Source organism: Cryptomeria japonica, chromosome 3, assembly GCF_030272615.1.
Source record: "Cryptomeria japonica chromosome 3, Sugi_1.0, whole genome shotgun sequence".
Lineage (NCBI taxonomy): Eukaryota > Viridiplantae > Streptophyta > Pinopsida > Cupressales > Cupressaceae > Cryptomeria > Cryptomeria japonica.
This window is the reverse complement of record NC_081407.1, coordinates 826178609-826198561: the sequence shown is the minus strand read 5'-3', so window position 1 is coordinate 826198561 and position 19953 is coordinate 826178609. Positions and strand designations below refer to the sequence as shown.

The 19953-nt window shown below is 31.6% G+C and overlaps 1 protein-coding gene across 19 annotated transcripts in view; it reads right to left on the bottom strand.

Annotated features, from left to right (window-relative positions):
- The window catches only part of LOC131054791 (uncharacterized), a 111660-nt gene that overhangs the window by 17135 nt on the left and 74572 nt on the right, over positions 1–19953 (bottom strand). For 10 of the 19 annotated variants that reach the window (XR_009108054.2, XR_009108049.2, XR_009108048.2 and 7 more), the window contains one exon: positions 10003–10239. The exons of 2 other annotated variants lie outside the window; for them this stretch is intronic. Coding sequence is in view for 1 of the 17 variants with exons in the window: in XM_057989388.2 (XP_057845371.1) it covers positions 10174–10239 (66 nt within the window). In the remaining 16 variants the exon portion in view is untranslated. 7 more of the 19 variants (XR_009108051.2, XR_009108043.2, XR_009108050.2 and 4 more) reach the window with 6 other exon arrangements.

Below are 19953 nucleotides of genomic sequence, written 5' to 3'. Positions count from 1 at the left end.
TCTACTCTCTCTCTCTCTCTCTCTCTCTCTCTCTCTTCTCTCTCTCTCTCTCTCTCCTTTCCCCACCTTCCTCTCAAGGTTTTTGATGGTCTCGTCCACGATGTCAATACGCTCTTCACCTTCTTCTTCTCAATATACCACCCTCCCATCACTGATTTCACCTTATTCTATAGCCTTCAAAGGTGGTATTATAGAATGGGGTGACCTCTATTTTGGAGGTAAAGTTTATAGGCTACATCTAGAATTGAGGATTAATTGTGTATGTGATAATCATATATATCCTCTCAACTATAGCATTAATTTGAAATATTGTTATTCTTCTATCATGGCTAAACCAATCTTAGGCAGACTATTTTGTGAAGGCTCCCTAGACATATCCTCTTTTCCTTTTATACAATATCCTCCAAGAACTTTCTTTTGGGTGATGACTTGATTTTTTTTTCTAAGGATTCATATCATGATCTCTGTATCCCTTTGTATCAAAAGGACAAGTAATTAAACTCACCAATGGTGGGTGCCAATCATTTCTACCTTAACCTTTTGTTTCCATCACCCATTTCGTGTAATAATTTCACACCTCTCAAAAAACATCTTTCAAATAAATCTCCATAGAGAGTTTGATGTAGGATTTGAGCTTCCATTTACAAAAATATTCCTCAACCCTAACAAAGGACTTGAATTCATTTCAAATATCTCGAGAAAATGCTCATTCCAATATTTAGAAGGAATAATTTAGAGCCTAATACAAATTGGAGCCTTTCCTATCTCATGGGTAAGTGGATCAAAATTTGTCTCAATATTTGAGATTTTGAGGAGCCCCATCCTAACCATTTATGAAAAAATCCATCTTCTCTATGTGCGCTATAATCAAATTGACACCTATTGCAAGAATTACAATCTCCTTTCACTTAGGATGTTTCATTAATCCTTAATTCCCCCTACTAATTGTATCATCACCTCTCCTTCCATACTAAATCTCCTCTTGCCTAAAATTTATAGGGACCCTAGAATGTCCACTTCCCTATATAGATCTGCCCTACAATCATATTAGGTTGAAACATGTCTCTCCTATTGCAAGGAAGGGACATATGAACCACCATTCCTTTAGTCTCCTTGATATTTGACTTGAAAACAATCCAAATTATTCCCTCTACTCCCAAAGTTCCAATTTCAATTATATGGCATATCCCCACTGATTAAGGCCTTCTAATAAATATTAAAATTGAACGATATAAAATTTTATATCAATATGATATATAGACATATAAACACCCTTGACATTAATTTATTTTTATATTTTTTATTTGACAATAAAAATCTTAACACTACTAATGCACTAAATTTGTAATGCTTAGGTGGATAAGAATACTTATAATGGTATGAGATAGGTAATATTGTCTATTGATAAAAATTAGTAGAAATAATTTTGATGATCATATACATGTCAAGAATTCAATTTTCTCAATTACAAATTTATATAAAAATAACACAAACACATAAAATTTGGTCAAACAAATTATTTAAAATAAATATAATAATATTATTTAATTATATCAAAATAGTCAACTTCCTTATTCAACTATTTGTATCAAATTTTTAACATACAAAACTAAAATATTATTTATTTCCTTTTTCAATAAAATAAATTCAAGTCCAATGTCACATTTAAAGAATAATTTAATTTATTTTGATAATCATTGGTTGATTTATTTGCAGAAACATAAGTTTGTTAGAAAATTATAAATGAAACAAGAAATTAAAAAATAATATATATATATATTTCTTACCTATCCTTAAAAACCATTTATTTTTCATAAGAAATAAATTTAATCTAAAATTCTAAAATCAATCTTTTGGAAAACTAAATTTTCCCATTCTCGCCTTTAAAAAAAAAATGAAAATAAAATAGTTTTCTCTTTCCTACCCAACAACCATCTCATCACTTATTTGTCCTAGGGAATAAGTTAGGTGGAAAATTATAAACAGAAATGCTTGGAAATCTTAACTACCTTATGTAATCGTTGGATCATTATATATACAAACCTTTGAAAATTGAGACCATTTCTTTGCCCTAAAAATAAAATAATATTTTTCTTACCTACTCATCTTAAATATTGGATCATATTTTATCCACGGGGGCTAACTTTAGTGGAAAATTATAGAAACAACTCCATGTAAATTTCAACTACCTTATGTGACCATTGTATCATGAGATTGAAAACTATTTGAAAATTGAAACTATTGATTTTTCATAAAATAAAATAATGTTTCTCTTGACTACCCTTCTTAACTATTGGACCACATATGTCAACAAATTTATTTTCTTTACCTACCCACTACCTACTTTGAGTAATTCCCATTTAGTCATTCAACTATTTATTTTTCTCCATGATGGATTTCCTCCAATGTGTCCTCTATATAATGGCATTCATTTGTTTGAATAACTGATAAGATGCGGGCTTGCAGTTAGTGCCAAAGAGTGTATTTAGAAAGTTTGTGTTGTAGGGGAAATGTGTTCTCTACATCAGGGCATTAACTTGTTTGAATAACTAAGAAGGTGCGAGCTTATGGTTTAGGATCAGAGAGCATTAAAAAAATTTATGTTTCAGAGCAATGACAATTAAAATATTTGAATGGATTGAGCTGGATCATTAATCAACTATAGCAGAGAACACTAACAATAGGGAGATTAGAAGAAGGAGAAGGGTGTTCACAAGAAGGAGACCAACAAAGGCAAGTATTATGATTCCTTTATTTCTAATAGTTTTTTTTTCAAAAAAAATTGTATTATAAAATTCATATATACTATTTCATGGTCATGCATATTTAGGATAGAGAAAAGAATGGTAGATTTTAGAAAGTTTATGCAATATATATTTTTAATTGACAATGCTAGAATTATTTTCTTTGTGGTTAAAAAAAATTGTTTTCAAGATTGTCAATAGAAATAATAAATTTACTTTTTTCAAAAATAAACATGAATAATTTATTCACTTCATTTAATAATAAATATTTTCAAGATTGTTTTCAAGATTGTCAATAGAAATAATAAATAATTTTTTACAAAAATAAACTTTAATAATTTATTCACATCATTTAAACATAAATATTTTTATTCTGATTGCTTCAAATGACTTCAAATAATAGATCTCTCAGCATACATGGAAGATAATAAGATGACAATATGAAAATTTACAAACACAAAAGGACTAATAAAATTGAGTTCAAAGCAAATAAATCATTTATGCTGAGATAGACAAATATGTAATAGTGAAGCATCTCGTATTGCACGTTTCTAGGTTCATCCCAGAGTATCTTTTTTCTCTAGATAAAATCTAGGTAAAACATTGGAACAAACATTAGGTCAAATCTAGGTAAAATCTCTCTATATTGCTACCATCTAATCAAAAGATTAGGACAAACAACAAGATGGTAGCGTTTTTAATGGCTGTGAGAGATTGCATTGTAATGGTTTGCTGCCATTACTTAATTTATTAAAGGAGGCTTCTATTTACTGTCAATAAATTTTTTTATCAATATTTTAAATATCTATTTCTTTAATTTTGTTAATTCATAGTCTTTCTTTTGAATTTAACATAGATTAAAAATGAATAGTATAATAAATATATGTATCTTATTTATATAATAAATTGCACCATCATAGGCTTCGACAATCTTTAAAAATTTGATCCACTTTCATATTCCCTTAACTCATTAATATGTATATGCACCCCAAGCATTCCATTTCATCTATTGAAGATCTTATGCCATATCTTGCACTAGGATCCTTAAAGTAATAGAATTATGTTTTTTTTGTATTTTAGATTATGTTTTTTTTTTTGTCTTCGTCAATATTTTTTGTTCATTTTTGGTATAGGTTCTTCTAGCATTGGGAGCATATGGAAGTCAATCCAAGAAAAATTAAGTCTATTTACATGAATAGAAATAAAAATCGCACATTAGATCAAATGGAAGACATTACCAATAATCTTCAACACTATGGTTCTTTTTTTTCTACCTACCGACAGTGTTGATGATTAATGGTAATGTCCTCAATTTGTTTCGATGTAGGATTTCTATTTCCACTCATGTAAATAGATTTGTTATTCCATTGGTTTTCATATGCTTCCAACACTGAAAGAACCTATACAAGAAATGAATACAAATATATGAGAAACTGAATTTCATTACTTGAAGATATTGCATAACACTAAAACACATGACATGGGATGTTTGGGGTGCATATAAATAATTAACAAGTTACGGGAATACGAAAGTGGATTAAATTTAAAGAGTACTATGGTAAGACTAGGATTGGAATTAGGTCAACAAAATAATAAAGAAGGGGGCAACTGATATGGTGCAATTTGTTAAATGAATAAGTTATGTACTCTTCTTATATTATTAATTCTTAATCTATGTTATTTTTATCATTGTTAAAGCTAAATTCAGAAGAGAAAAAACTTCACATGAATTCAGAATGAGAGAAACACATATTTAAAACATTGATAAAAAAATATTAGCAATAAATAGAAGCCTCATTTAATAAATTAACATTAAATAATGATAACGAACTATTAAAATGCAACCTGTCACAGCCAATAAAAAAAGCTACCATATTATTGTTTGTCCCCTTTCATGTAATAGTTATTTTTTTCACTAAAATAAGTGGGAATGGGCAAACCTTTACACCTTTCTTCCCTTTCAAAACTAGGAGCAACCTTAACCAACTTTACATATTTATTGCTTCTTTGAACTACTTGTAACACATCTAGGTGAATGGGATGACTAAAAACCAGTATTAAGAAAACAACTAATGAAAGTGGAGTAGTAGAAATATACTGAAAAAGAACAAAATCATTAAGAAAAATAATCTTATTAGAAGAAACAATAGAAGAATCCTTAACCTTAATATGAATCTTAAAGTAGCTTTATTAATGATTGTTTATTAAAATCAATTTTTATGAAAAATAATTTTTATTATATTACCTATTGATGTAATTTAGTTAACTGCCCTAGAAGAAGCTCCATTTGACCATCCACCTCTTTATATTCTCTACCAATGCCCATTTCCTTCAACGTCTTCTCATCTACAATATAGGATTCCATTGTTTGAAAAGCCTAGAAGATGCAGGTTTGGAAGCTACGACTCTATAGTAAATATTGTGTTTTAGGGTTATTTAAAATCTCTCAATGGATCAAGGGAAGTCTATAGGTGAGTAAAAAAAATCAGTAAATATTCTCATTAATTTTTTGATTTTTTTTCCCCTTTTCTCATTTTATCACTGTAGTGCCTAGCATAATTCTTCCATTGAGTGTAGAGGAGAGTGCAAAGTGTAGGGAGATATTTCAATATTCAAGTGTGGTGAAAGGAGAAAATGGAGGGCAAATTTGGAAGAAAAGCAAATATTAGACTCTATTTGGGATTCTGGAAATAGAAAGCCTTTTAAATCAGATAGCTGACACATCTCCTATGTTACAGGAATAGCCTTTTAAATCAGATAGCTGACACATCTCCTATGTTACAGGAATACAGAAGAGTGCAAGTCAATTTTTTTTCCATTGGTTTCAAAAACACAAATGCTCGAGAAAAACGCAAGAATGAACAATTCACTAGCGAAAAGCATGTAAATTTCCCACTGATATTGGTTTATACACTGTTACAGAGTTATATATAAATTACTGATAAAATTTTATGCAATACAAATTGGAAACAATTGAAATAATCTATGTAAAAAATATTGTTTTTGATTTGGAATTAGGATTTGTATGTAAACCTAAAATCTCATATATGTATAATCTCTATGTTTTTTGTACTCTATCTGATGATCACTGAGTTAGAATCTGAAAAATAAAATAGAATGCATGCTAAGTTAAATCCATGAATTCAGTAAGACTGTTTACTGTTTAGCATACAACGTAGGCCCAGGCTACCGTAATCAGCCTGAAAAGAAAGATGTGGCTCAATATTTTTTTGTTTAGATTTCTCTCTTAGAATTATCCAGTTGATATAGAAATATATTTTTCAGATTTTGAATGTCTTGTACAATCAAAGTAGTAGGAAGACAAGGTTTATGTGAAAGTAAGTAAATCGAATTTCTTGAACATTTTTACTTGTTTGATATGAAAATCATTGTATTATTAAATCATACCTTTGTTCATTCATTAATCAAGAAGAAATGCAAATCCCTCTGCATCATGACAGAGGTGGTTTATTATATGGCCACAGAGAGTTTATTGTATGGCCTATGATAAACCACCTCTATGGAATGCATTTGAAATAGTTGTAAAGTTATCTGTGCTTCTTCTTTTTCTTGATTCTGGACATGAATGGACAAAGTTATGATATGAAATGCAATAATTTTCATGTCAAGCATGAAATGCAAAAAAAATCAAAAAATTCCATTACTTACCTTGTCTTTCAACTGATTTGATTGTGCAGGGAAACCATAATTGAAAAATATATTTCTATATCAATTAAATAATTGAAAAAGACAAATCTAAACAGTAAACTGTTGAGCTACATGGTTCCTTTCAAACTGATTACCCTAGCCTAGACCTAGCTTGATTGCTAAACATTAAACAGTCTTACTAAATTCATGCATTTAACTCTGTACGTATTCTATTTATTTGTCAGATTTTATGTTTACATACAAACTCTAATTCCAAATTGAAAAATAAATTTTTACATAGATTATTTCAATTGCTTCCAATCATATTGCAAAAGTTTCATTATATATAATTCTATAACAGTATATTAAACTACTATATCAGTAGAAAAATCCCATACTTCTGGCTTGTGATTGTTCATTCTTGCGATTTTCTCGAGTAATTGTGTTTAGAAACCAATATAAAACATTTTAGGTTTTGTGTTTCCAGAAGTCCACATAGACTCTAATATCTGCTTTTGTTCCAATATTGACCTCCAACTGTTACTTCTCACCACTCTTGAATATTGAAGCATCTCCCTTCGCCTTACACTCTCCTCTACACTCAATGGAAGAATTACCGAGGGCACTACAGGAAACAAAATAAAAATAAAAATAAAATGAAATTCATTGTAATGCCAAAAAAAAAAAAGGAAAAAAACATTCAAAATTGAAAGGGTTATTTACTGAGTTTTAACACACCTGCAGACTTACTGCAGACTTCCCTCGATCCATTAATTTTTTTACCTCAACAGTTCTTTCTACTATAGGGTCTTGCTTGGATTGTTCCGTGAGTGTATTGTGTCCATAGGATAGAAGCCAACAATGGTAAGTATAATATTTCCTATGTTTCTAATATTTTTTTTCAAAACATATTGTATTATAAATTTCATATCTACTAATTCATGCTCTTGGGTATTCATGAAGGAGAAGAGAATGGTGTGCTTTGCAGGAATTATGCAATACATGTTTTTAAATTGAGAACCTTAGAAATATTTTCTCTACGTTTTGATAGGGGGGGTTTATTATGATATTTTGGGGGTCTGAAATAGCCATGTAATGTGCTCAACCATGTAATCCAATCTTCTTTTTTCCTTTAAAAACAAAATTATTGATATCCTATGTCACTAAAAGTGGTTGTAATCAAGCATGCCAACAGTTATAATAGAATTTTTTTTTTTCAAAATAAATTATAAATAATTTATTTATTTCATTCCATAATATGACTTATTTTATAATTTTGAATCATTTTATTTTAATTCTAATTCCAAATCACTTAGAATAATGTTAATTTCAACATGCACAACCTGCAAATTCTCTCCCACCAAATGACGAGCCAAATTGGGTTCACGGAGAGATGCACAGAGAACGTGACAGGGGGCTGGTTTCTCTTTTTTAATGAGGTGATGCATTTTTTTATTAGGAGTTACTATGAAATACAAGTGTTTGATTCTTTAAATATCTATTGGTGTAATAGTGAAACATATCGTTGTGCACATTTTAGTGGTTCGTTGTCACTCTTTAATGTTGATATATTAAATAGAGGCTTTTATTTATTGTTATTAATTTTTTTCAATTTTTTAAATGTTTGTTTTTTTCACTTTTTATTGTATGTAAAGCGATTTTTTTTTCTTTAACTAAGATAAAAATAATATAGACTAGTTTTTAATAAATCGGAAATATATCACTTATTAATATTTAAAGATATTAAATAATTCTTTTAAAATATTAATTTGTTATATAAGAAATATTTTATTTTTATATAATTTTTAAAATAGATATTTTATTAAATCATAATTGTATTGAATGACATTGTGATATTGAATCCAAAATTAAATAAATTTCATAATAAAATATACAAATTATACCATTTCAATTATTCTTTATTAAATTTTTTTTGCCAATATCAAGTCTTGTCTTACCTCCATACTCTTCAAGATTTATTTATTTTTCTCTTCCACTTAATTATATACCTCTTACCACTGTCATATTCCCCTAACTCATTATTTATATCCAACCCAAATATACCATTTCCTTAGTCTCAAATCTTATGCAATCTCTTGCACTAGGGTAAGACAAAACTTGTAATTGAAGGTGAGTTAATTTTGAGAAGGAAATCGATCCTTAAGATAATGAATTCAATTTTTTGTACACATGAATGCCAATAAAAAAACATAAGAAAAATTTATAATTTATTTATATGATTGGAACTAGAAAGCCTTTGTAGATCATATAAAATAAACTACCATTAATCTTCTGCACTACGGATCAGCAAAAAATGAAATGTAAAAAATTAATTTAAAATTTTTGAAAATAACAAAGCAAGGAAGCAACAATCAGAAACCAAGGTTTTGAAGGCATGATATCTTTACAATAATTTATTTCTTTGTTTATCAATTCTCTTTATTGAACCGCTTACCTCAAAATCTTCATTTCAGTTGTCCTATGCTCTTTGAGTCCAAGAAAATGACGTTACATTTTTGCTTCAAAGAAGTCATCACCAAAGAAGTGTGTAGAAGTGGGTATCATATATCCATTTTTTTATTAATCATATTTTAATTTGTGTTCTTTTGAAGAAGATTATGTGAAATTATTAATGAGATTAAAAATTTTCCTTGATCATTCAAAATTTTCCTTGATCACTCAGAACTTTAGGTTGTATTGTAACTTCATCAGTTAATTAGAATCTTTCCAATGTTTCTCAATCTACTAAAATGATAACCTTAACTAACCCTAATTCTCAAAAACCTCTTTGATCACTCAAAAGTTTAATATATGGTAAAGAAAAATTAGACTCGTGATACCCACTTCTACACACTTGTTTGAGCCAAAACAGATTAGCAATTTCCTTGGACTGAGTACCAAAGTCCATCCCTTTATTGAATTTAAGATTTGAAAGTAAGCAGTTGAAGAGAGAGTAAAAACTAAAGAAATAAAAATATCATGGCTTCAAACCTTTGGTTTTTTATTGTTCTTTTCTTGCTTTGTCATTTTCTCTAGACTTTGCAAACTAGTTTTGTGTATTCTTTACTTCTGCCCACCCATAATGTGTAAGATTACTTGTAATTTCCTTTATTTCATCTGATTTAAATTGATATTTGTTTCCACTCTTGTAAATGGATTCAACATTTATATATTTACCTCTTCATTTAATTATATTTCTCTTACCACTGTCTTATTCCCCTAACTCATTATTTATATCCAACTCAGACATCTGATTTCCTTTGTCTTCCATCTTATGCCATATCTTGCACTAGGGTAAGTCAAAGCTTGTAATTGAAGGTGAGTTAATTTTGAGAAGGAAATGTATCTTCAAGATAATGAATTCGGATTATTTGATCTTCCAGCAATGAGTTGTAGATGGATGCCAATACAAAAACATAAGACTAAATTCATAATCTATTTACAAGAGTGGAACTAGAAAGCCTTTGTAGATCATATAAAAGAAACTACCATTAATCTTCAGCACTATGGGCCTGTAGAAAAAAGAAATGTAAAAAATTGATTTAAAAGTTCTAGAAAATGACAAAGCAAAGAAGAAACAATGAGAAACCAAGGGTTTGAAGCCATGATATCTTTACAATAATTTATTTCTTTAGTTTTTAATTTATGATATCGAGAGTAACAGAGAAATACAAAAGACAACCCGAAGGCTAAGCCTCAACCATCAAAGTCACAGCAAAAAGCACCATATACAAACGAAGCAGTATCATATAATGTAGTCATGATTCTCAACCCACGTGGTTCAACCAGCTAGGCCTTCCATCCAAGCAATGTTCTTCTGGTCTTGAATCTGGGCAAGCATAGATGCCTGAGCATAAGAAGGTTACACAGTGAGGAATCAAAAAACCAAATAAAAGCCAGAGTTCCTTAGCAATATGACAGTCAAACAAGATATTCCTGCAAGAATCTGGAACTTTACAGATAGAGAGGAGAAGACATATCTCTTCTAAGAGGAAGCCTATCAATAAGCATTAACCATTTAAAGCATTTAACTTAAGGAGAAATGATATTTTTCCACAACTTATTAAGAAACTTTTTCCATTGAGAAACATCCAAATCAGCATAGGAGAGAGAATTCGAACCATTTAAAAGAAAGAAACTTGTAAGAATCAACATGACAATCTTTAGGAAGGCCAAGATCTCTACAAGCAAGATGGATTAATTTATAAGTTATCTTCTAAGAAAGGGGCAGGTCAAACTTGTTACCAAGCTCATATGTCCAATTTTCCATAACCATATATTAGTTTGTGTGCTTTTCAAGAAGATTATGCAATATTATTAATGAGATTTAAAAATAGATAAAAATCCTATTCAGTCACAACAAGGAAACTTTTGAGTGGTCAAAGTGAGTTGTTGGAGAATTATGGTTAGGGTAATGGATTTTCATTATAAGATTAATTGTACTTTTACATTCAATAATTTTTTTTATAACTATTGAAAGATCATTTTATATTTATAAAGTCTTTCATATGGAATGATTTTCTCTATTATTCTATCACATTTTGCATCATTTATCACCCTCTCTATTATATATATATATATATATAGAAAAACAACTTTACAAAATATATAGTTTTTAGTCTTTTTTCTATCTTCACATCTACATCTCAAACTACTATAGAAAGGGTGATAAATGAAACAAAGTGTGGTAGAATAATAAAAGAATTCACAAGATTTTAGAAATATAATTCCCATAATGAAAATCTATTAGATTGAATGAGTTTCACATATTATGGTCGAAATGGTACACTGTAGGTTTTCATTACGAAAAAATATTACATGACACATTTCACTATTTATAGATAAACATGCTTAAAAATTACACAACCTTAAAATTTATAGAAACTTGTGGAATAAATGTATTGTAACTTCATCCATCATCAGTTAATTAAAATCTTTACAATGTTTCCCAATCTACTAAAATGATAACCCTAACCAACCCTAACACTCAAACCTTCCGATGAACAATTACATCTTCCTACAAATTTTTTTTATCTATTTTTAAATCTCAATAGTATCAAAGTCCACCCCACTGCTGAATTGATGTAAATTAATTTTTGTTTCCACTGTTGTAAATATCTATTTCCACTGTCCTATTCCCCTAATCAGATCTTATGCAATATCTTGCACTAGAGCATGACAAAACTTGTAATTGAAGGTAAGTTAATTCTTAGAAGGAAATGGATCCCCAAGGTAATGAATTCATTTTTTTTTGTATTCTAAGTTATATATTTCTTGTCCTTTGTTTAATATTTCTATTTATTTCTTGTGTAGGCGATAGGATTATTTGATCTTTCAGCAATGAGCTGTAAATGGATGTGAATACAAGAGCATAAGAAAAAGTTATAATTAAGAAATGTAAGAAATTGAATTGATTAAAATTTTAAAAATGACAAAGAAAGGAAGAAACAATAAAAAACAAGGGTTTGAAGTCATGATATAGTTACAATAATTTATTTCTCTTAGAAAAAAAGATATCATGGCTTTAGACCCTTGGTTTTTTATTGTTCTTTTCCTTCTTTGTCATTTTCTCTAGACTTTGCAAACTCATTTCGTGTATTAGTTACTTGTGCCCCGCATAATGTGTAAGATTACTGGTAATTTCCTTTATTTCATCTGATTTAAATGGATTTTTGTTTCCACTCTTATAAATGGATTCCAACTTTCTCTTTTGCTTCCACTCTTGTAAATGGATTCAACATTAAGAAACTACCATTAATCTTCTCCACTATGGACCAGCAGAAAAAGGAAATGTAAAAAATTGATTTAAAAGTTCTAGAAAATGACAAAGAAGGAAGAAACAATCAGAATCCAAGAGTTTGAAGCCATGATATCTTTGCAATAATTTATCTCTTTGCTTTTTAATTCTCTCTGTTGAACTGCTTACTTCAAAATCTTCATTTCAGTGGTAGGATACTCTTCAGTCAAGGAAATGGTGTTACATTTTTGGTTCAAAGAAGTTATCAGTAAAGAAGTGTGTACTAATAGGTATCATATGTCCAATTTTTCTTAATCATATATTAATTTGTGTACTTTTCAAGAGGATTATGGGAAGTTATTAATAAGATTTAAAAATAGATAAAAATCCTTTTCAGTCACAATAATATATATATTGATATGTAGGAAGATGTTCCTATCTAAGTTCATAGGAATCTCTCTCTCTCTCTCTCTCTCTCTCTCTCTCTATATATATATATATATATATATAGTTTTGAGCCATTTTTCTACCCTTCACATCTACATCTCAAACTACTACAGAAAGGGTGATAAATGAAGCAAAGTGTGGTAGAATAATAAAAGAATTCATTCCATGTACAAGATTTTAGAGATATAAATGATTTTCCGGAAGTTAAAAATAAATTTGAATATAAAAAGACTATTAATCCCATAAATTATTTGGTTTTTTATTCTCTAAGTTGAATTGCTTCAAAATCTTCATTTCAGCCCTCTATGCTCTTCTGTATTCAGTCCAAAGAAATGGCTTTACATTTTTGTTCCAAAGAAGACATCAGAACTATGTAGAAGTGGGTATCATATGTCAAATTTTTCTTAACGGTATATTAATATTCGCGCTTTTGATATGGAGGAGGATATCCTATCTAAGTTAGTAGCTGAGTGATCATGGAAACTTATATATGGTAAAACAACATAGCACAACATATAGTTTTTAATCTTTTTGCTACACTTCACATCTACATCTCAAACTACTACAAAAGGGGTGATAAAAGAAGCAAAGTGTGGTATAATAATAAAAGAATTCATTCCATGTAGAAGATTTTAGAAATATAAATGATTTTTCAATAGTTAAAAATAAATTTGAATGTAAAAGTACTATTAATCCCATAATGAAAATCTATTAGATTGAATGGCTTTCACATTTAATGTTTGAAAGGGTACATTGTAGGTTTTCATTAAGAAAAAAATATTAACTTGACATATTTCACCGTTTATAGATAAACATGCTAAAAAATTACACAACCTTATAAATCATAGAAACTTGTGGAATAAATGTAATATAACTTCATCCCTTAATTATAATATTTCCAATGTTTCTCAGTCTACTAAAATGATAACCCTAACTAACCCTAATTCTCATAAACGTCTTTGATCACTCAAAAGTTCTTGTGAATTGAGATAGCAACATCTTCCTGCAAATCAATATATATGATCGCGAGTGAGAGATTTTTTTATCTATTTTTATATCTGAATAGTAGTTTCCCACCAATCTTCTTAAAAAGAACACAGTTTAATATATGGTTAAGAAAAATTGGACTCATGATACCTACATCTACAGATTAGTTTGAGCCAAAACAGAAATGCAATTTCCTTTCAGACTGAGTACCTAAATCCATCCCATGGCTGAATTGAAGATTTTAAAGTAAGCAGTTGAACAGAGAGTAAAAAATAAAGAAATAAATGATTTCAAAGAGAAAAAGATATCATGGCTTCAAACCCTTGGATTTTTATTGTTTTTGATTGTTCTTTGCTTGCTTTGTCATTTTCTCTAGACAAGCTTTGCCCTAATGCGTTAGATCTGAGATAGACAAAATTATTAAATGTTGAAGAGAAAATTAAATAATAAAATAACATTAAATAACAATCAATACACTTTGCACATTTGATCAAAGTACTTCAACATCTTCCAATAGCACTACTTCACCTTCAGACCCTCACCAAATTGATCTGCAAAAAGAAAAACACCAGCCCCAATCTTCAACACCATCACTGTCCTTGGCAATACACTAACTCTGTAAACTAGAGCACACTCCACTATTTCAGAAATACTTGGCAAGAGACTGGTTACTTATTATCAGAGTATTGTAGGGTTCCTTGGGAAGGAAAGCCCTATCGGTTCTGATTTGACAGAGCGAACACTTCAAAACACAGACACGGAGATAAACATAACCCAACTAACACAAAAACACTAATATTACTAAACACTCCCGCTCTCATTGAAATAAGTTCTTGGACAATGCCCAAGCAATATTGGATATGCCTTGAGCAGAGCAATGTGGTAAGGAACCCATGGCAAGACTTACAAGCACAGTTATATCCCTCTGCCTTGCGAACCCCAATCTATCACTCTTGTCTCCTCCTAGATGGTATCTTCTTCGAGAGGCAGCACTCTACTTTAGCTGCGACTTGATTTCAAACAACATACAATCTCAGAACTGCAAAATGAAAATCATTAGCAACTAACACACTGACTTGGACACCAGCATTATCTTTCTTCTGCACTGCCTCTTCTAGCATGGGCAAACATTATGGCAGATCCATTAACTTCTTCCAACAAGTAGGCACAGGAACAGGAACATGCTAAGCTCTGATACCATGATAAAAAAACATGGTGAGAAACTTAAATTTGAGTTCTACTGAACACAGGCCCTTACAATTGAATTTATAAGAAGATACATGTTAAATGTTTAGAAAACTCTGAAGAAATAGTGCAACACAAGAATCACGTGGATTGAAGACAGTGTTGAGCAATTGGGTTGGTGTTGGTCTGTGCCGACATAGGATTGGAGATAATTAATTTATCCTCTAACACAGATAATGGCGATGCGAGAAGTTTTGCCAAATTGTTCCCATAATATTCTCTAGACTATCAAATGCTACAGCAAATACAGCAGGTATCACATCATGTTTATCTCCAACAAGACCAAACAATCCCTCGCTTTTGAATTACGGAATAGTATAAGCATATCCTTCAGATGAGAGAAAGAAGGTTATTCCGTCGCCCTGAGAATTATTTTTATTAGAGTGCATAGAAAAGACAAATTAAGTGCTGAAATTGGCCATGGTCGAAAGCTGGATCGACTTATTATAATCTTAATGGCGTTGCCTTTATGTCTTCCTTGTATGGTTGTATATTGCTGTTAAAAACCGTTACGAATTGGTCTTCTCTCGCAAGCTAAGCGTTTATTGTGTAGATTGATATCTGTAAATTCCAGGGTAAGAACACGAGATATGAAAAGCTCAAACTGAGTTGAATGAAGATTGGACGATTCTAAAAAATACTGAACAACTATACAGTTGCACATGCATTTAAATCTCAATTTAGTGTAATTTGATGTAAATTTGTAATAGGCTATGCGGGTAACTTAAAAGTTTAACTGTCAAAAAAAATAAAGGATTCCAAGTGGAATGATACATATCTTTGAAGTTTTAATGTTTCTAACCATATTATATCAGAATAATAGTTATCATATGACATGTGGCCATGCAGGTTATGTGAGCAGGTCAATGTTGGATATTAAAGCAGTGAAATGCATCTTCATTGGTTACGACATTGGTGTGAAGGGAAACAAATTGTGGAACCCTCTCACTAAAAAGGTGTTGTACACCTGGAATGTTATATTCCATGAGATGAAACTTGTGTCTATAGATCCGCAGCTAGGGAAAACAGAAAAAGGAAAAGAAGTAGTTGAAATCCCTTTCGCTTCTAAAAGGGGGATATTACAAACTCCGAATGTGTTTGAGACTGAGGACCTCAATATGCCTGAGGATGAGGAGAGCTCAAGTAGTTCTGCAAGTTCAGAAGAACATGATCATGAACCTCATGTCGAACCTTGTGAAGCCTCACCACAGGAAGTAAGGAGATCCACACGGGAGAGGCGGCAACCTGATAGGTACGACTATTCACCAGAAAAATTTAATTACTCAATGTTGAATGTTAATTGTGCCTATGCTTTTCTTACTGATGCTGATGAGCCTAGGACTATGAAAGAAGCAATTAATATGCCATTCTTGGCTGCAAGCCATCAAAAAAGAAATGAAGTCATTGGAGAAAAATGGAACTTGGGATTTGGTACCCTTGCCTAAAGGTAGAAAGGTTGTGGGTTGTAAGTAGATATTTAAGAAGAAGTATGGTTCAGATGGCAGCATTGACAAGTAGAAGGCAAGACTGGTTGCAAAGGGGTATTCTAAAAAAAAAGGGATTGACTATGGAGAAATCTTTTCTCCTATAGCTAAGCTAACATCCATTAGGTTTCTGTTGTCACTTGCAGTGGCACATGACTTTGAAATTGCGCAAATGGATGTAAAGACAACATTTCTACAAGGTGATCTTGAAGAGGAAATATACATGTCCCAGCCGGAGTATTTTGTGGAGAAAGGTAAAGAACATTTGGTTTGTAAGCTTAAGAAGTCTCTTTATGGTTTGAAACAATCACCCAAAATGTGGTATCATAAGTACGATTCATATGTTTTATCTTTGGATTTTATGAGGTCTAAATTAGATCATTGTGTGTACTATAAAATTGAAGATGATCAGATACTTATTATTGCACTATATGTAGATGATATGTTGTTTATAGGCAATAATAAGGGAATGATCTCAGATTTAAAATATCAGTTTTCCTTAAAATTTGAGATGACAGATTTGGGGAAAGCTAAATTTATTACCGGGATGGAAATCAAGAGAGACAGGGATAGTAGGAAACTTTGGCTCAACCAGAGCAAATATATTACCAATATTCTTCAGTGGTTCAATATGACTGATTGCAAGCAGCAAGTAGTTCCAATTTTATAGGGAACAAAGTTGTCAGTTAATGACAGTCCAAAGTCTCTGGATGAGGTTCAAGACATGAAGCAGGTACCTTATGCAAGTGATGTTGGCAGCCTCATGTACGCAATGGTCAATACAAGACCAAACATTGCCCAAGCAGTTGGAGTGTTGAGTCGGTTTATGGCAAATCTGGGCAAGCCGCATTGGGATGCCATGAAAAGAGTGCTTATATATTTGAAGGGTACGACACAGTACGTTTTGTGCTATCAAGGTAACTCAGCTAGATAAAGTAGATGAGTTAGCATTCAAGGTTATGTGGATGTTGATTGGGCAAAGGACTGTTGACAGAAGAAGATCCACCAGTGGATATGTGTTCATGGTGAATGGTGGTGCCATTAGCTGGATGAACAAATGGCAAAGTGTAACCGCATTATCTACAACTGAGGCGGAGTACATGGCATCTACTCGTGTATGTCAAGAAGTTGTTTGGCTTAAGCGCTTGTGTCCTGATGTTGGTTTTGATGTAGGGCAAATCACTATCTTCTATGACAGCCAGAGCGCAATTTGTTTGGCGAAGAATCCTACTTACCATGCCAGAACAAAACACATTGATGTGTAATATTACATTGTACGTGACATGATTGAAGATAGAAAGGTGAAGCTAGAAAAGGTTGGCACTGAGGAGAATGTTGCAGATGCATTGACAAAGCAGGTGAGAAGATTTAAGTTTAAATGGTGCACAAGCTCCATGAGGCTTAAAGCCCCTGACTCTTATTAGTCTTGTTGAGTAACTCCACGGATATCAGTACGTACCTCGGCAAGTGGGAGATTGTTGAAGTACGTACTGACCCATACATACCATACATTGGTTGCCTCGTACGTACTAAATTGACCCGTACAGCAGTTGCCAAATGCTGACCCATACGGTGTTTCCAATGGCGTATGGTGTGAATGGCCTACAATGACCGCAGTGTATGGTAGTTGCCCAATGTAAACCCATACAGTGTTTCCAATGGCTTATGGTGTGAATGGCGTACGATGACCACGGTGTAGCATCCATCGTATGGTGGTGTCCGTACATAGTTTGATGACTGTCGGATGGAAAAGTGACAAGGCTGAGTTAGTTGACTGTTTGTAAAGTGACGGTTGCAATATCAGATTCCATAACGAATTGCAGGTGCATAAATTGTTGTAGGATTCATTAGGAATGTGTGATAGAAATGCGGATTGATTGTAGCACAATCTGACCCTGTGCAAAAAGTGCGTTGTCAATTGTATGTAATATTGTTTACTGTAATACAAAGAAGACGCTCAGCTTTTTTGTGTGTGAATTTTTTCCCGAAAAGCTAAACATCTTTGTGTTTATGTGTATGATCTTTATACGTGCTCTGTTCTTCTGCTTAAGTCATCTTAAGATTCTGCAATTTAGGAAGTAGAAAGATATTATTGCTTACATCCTCTACAAATTGACATTAGGAGAGCGTTTCCGCACCGTTAGCTTTCCTTACAATATTATGTCATCTATTTCTCCATGGTGGGTAATGGAAGTTCTCAGAAATGCTTCAGAATGATTTTTAATTAGTTTTAGTTAGACACGAATTGAAAGTAGAGAAAACGGTATTCGCCTCACTCAGAGCTGCCGTAAAACTGTTTTATTCACTGAAACGAATCAGGGACTTTTTGATGTTTTTAATGGTTCGAACAGAAATACATTGATTTAAATCTGTTTATAAGTCACAAGTCTTGCTAGTAGTTTACTGAAAAAAAATTCCGGGTTTGCTTTGTTCTACTTTTTTTTGAAACGTCTATCAATTGATGAGTGCTTTTCTTATTTCTGATAAAGTTTCCTGATCAATGGTATTTTTTAAATTATTACAGTAAAATAAACTATTTGATTACTGTAAAATAACATAATTATCATCCCAAATAAAAGTCTTAAACACTCTGTATAATAAAATCGATTCATCGATTCATTTCCAGAGTTCAGTGGTATTTTTCCAATCATCATAATAAAATAAGTCTACAGGCTAATCTTGGAACAGTAATATTATTGATTTTCTCTTACAAAGCTCCTAATACAGTGGACACCTTTACAAATAATAAGTGTTGTTTCATGATTTACAATAAACCTCCTCCATCAGAATGGAGCGGAAATAATTTCAAGATTTTTTTCACTTCTTCTTCCTCTATAATAAACCTCCTCTATCAGAATTCAGAACCCTTTGACCGGGTGGGTGGGATCCCAAAACAACTGTGCGAACAATTACTCTTCAATTCACACCCATCTCAAACCCAGTAATCTCTCTTTTCTTGAACACTTACCTGAACTTGGATTTGCTTTTCTGTAAGATGCATTTGATTTTCAAGTATGCCTTCCCAGATGCGGGCTTTATTATATTGGATAAAACAATTGTACAGATGGGTCAATTATTTTTTCGAGCAACAATCTCGAACTATCGGCACCATTATCAGACCAGTAATCTATTGAAGGGGAAACATTTATCTGAACTTGGATTTGCCTTTTTGTAATCTGCAATCGGTTTTCTCCAATAGTCAATTGACGGTCGATCATTATATCGATGACGCCGTGCAGAGAGCAGTGTAGGTGACCATGAGATACAATCATTTGACAGTCAATTCACACTACTCTCTTTGCGGCGGTCATCGATTTCATGATCACCTACACTGCTCTCTGTGGGATTGTTGGTCGATAAAATACTTGACGCACCTGTCCAATTTGGTGCTATTATAGGGGGCATGATGAAGCCCACATCTCGGAAGGCATACTTGAAAATAATAGCGAATGTTATGGAAGAAAGCTTATGCTAGTGAGTTCCTCACCAATGAAACGCATAATATGCCTGAAAAGCTGCAGTTATTTCTTCTTGTTCCTGGACATGTATGGACAAAGTTGTAAATAGTTTTTATAATGCATTCCAGTACATATCTTAGAGATCTTGCCATCCAATTTATTTGATTGTGTAGAGTATTTGAGAGATGAAAAATATATTTCTC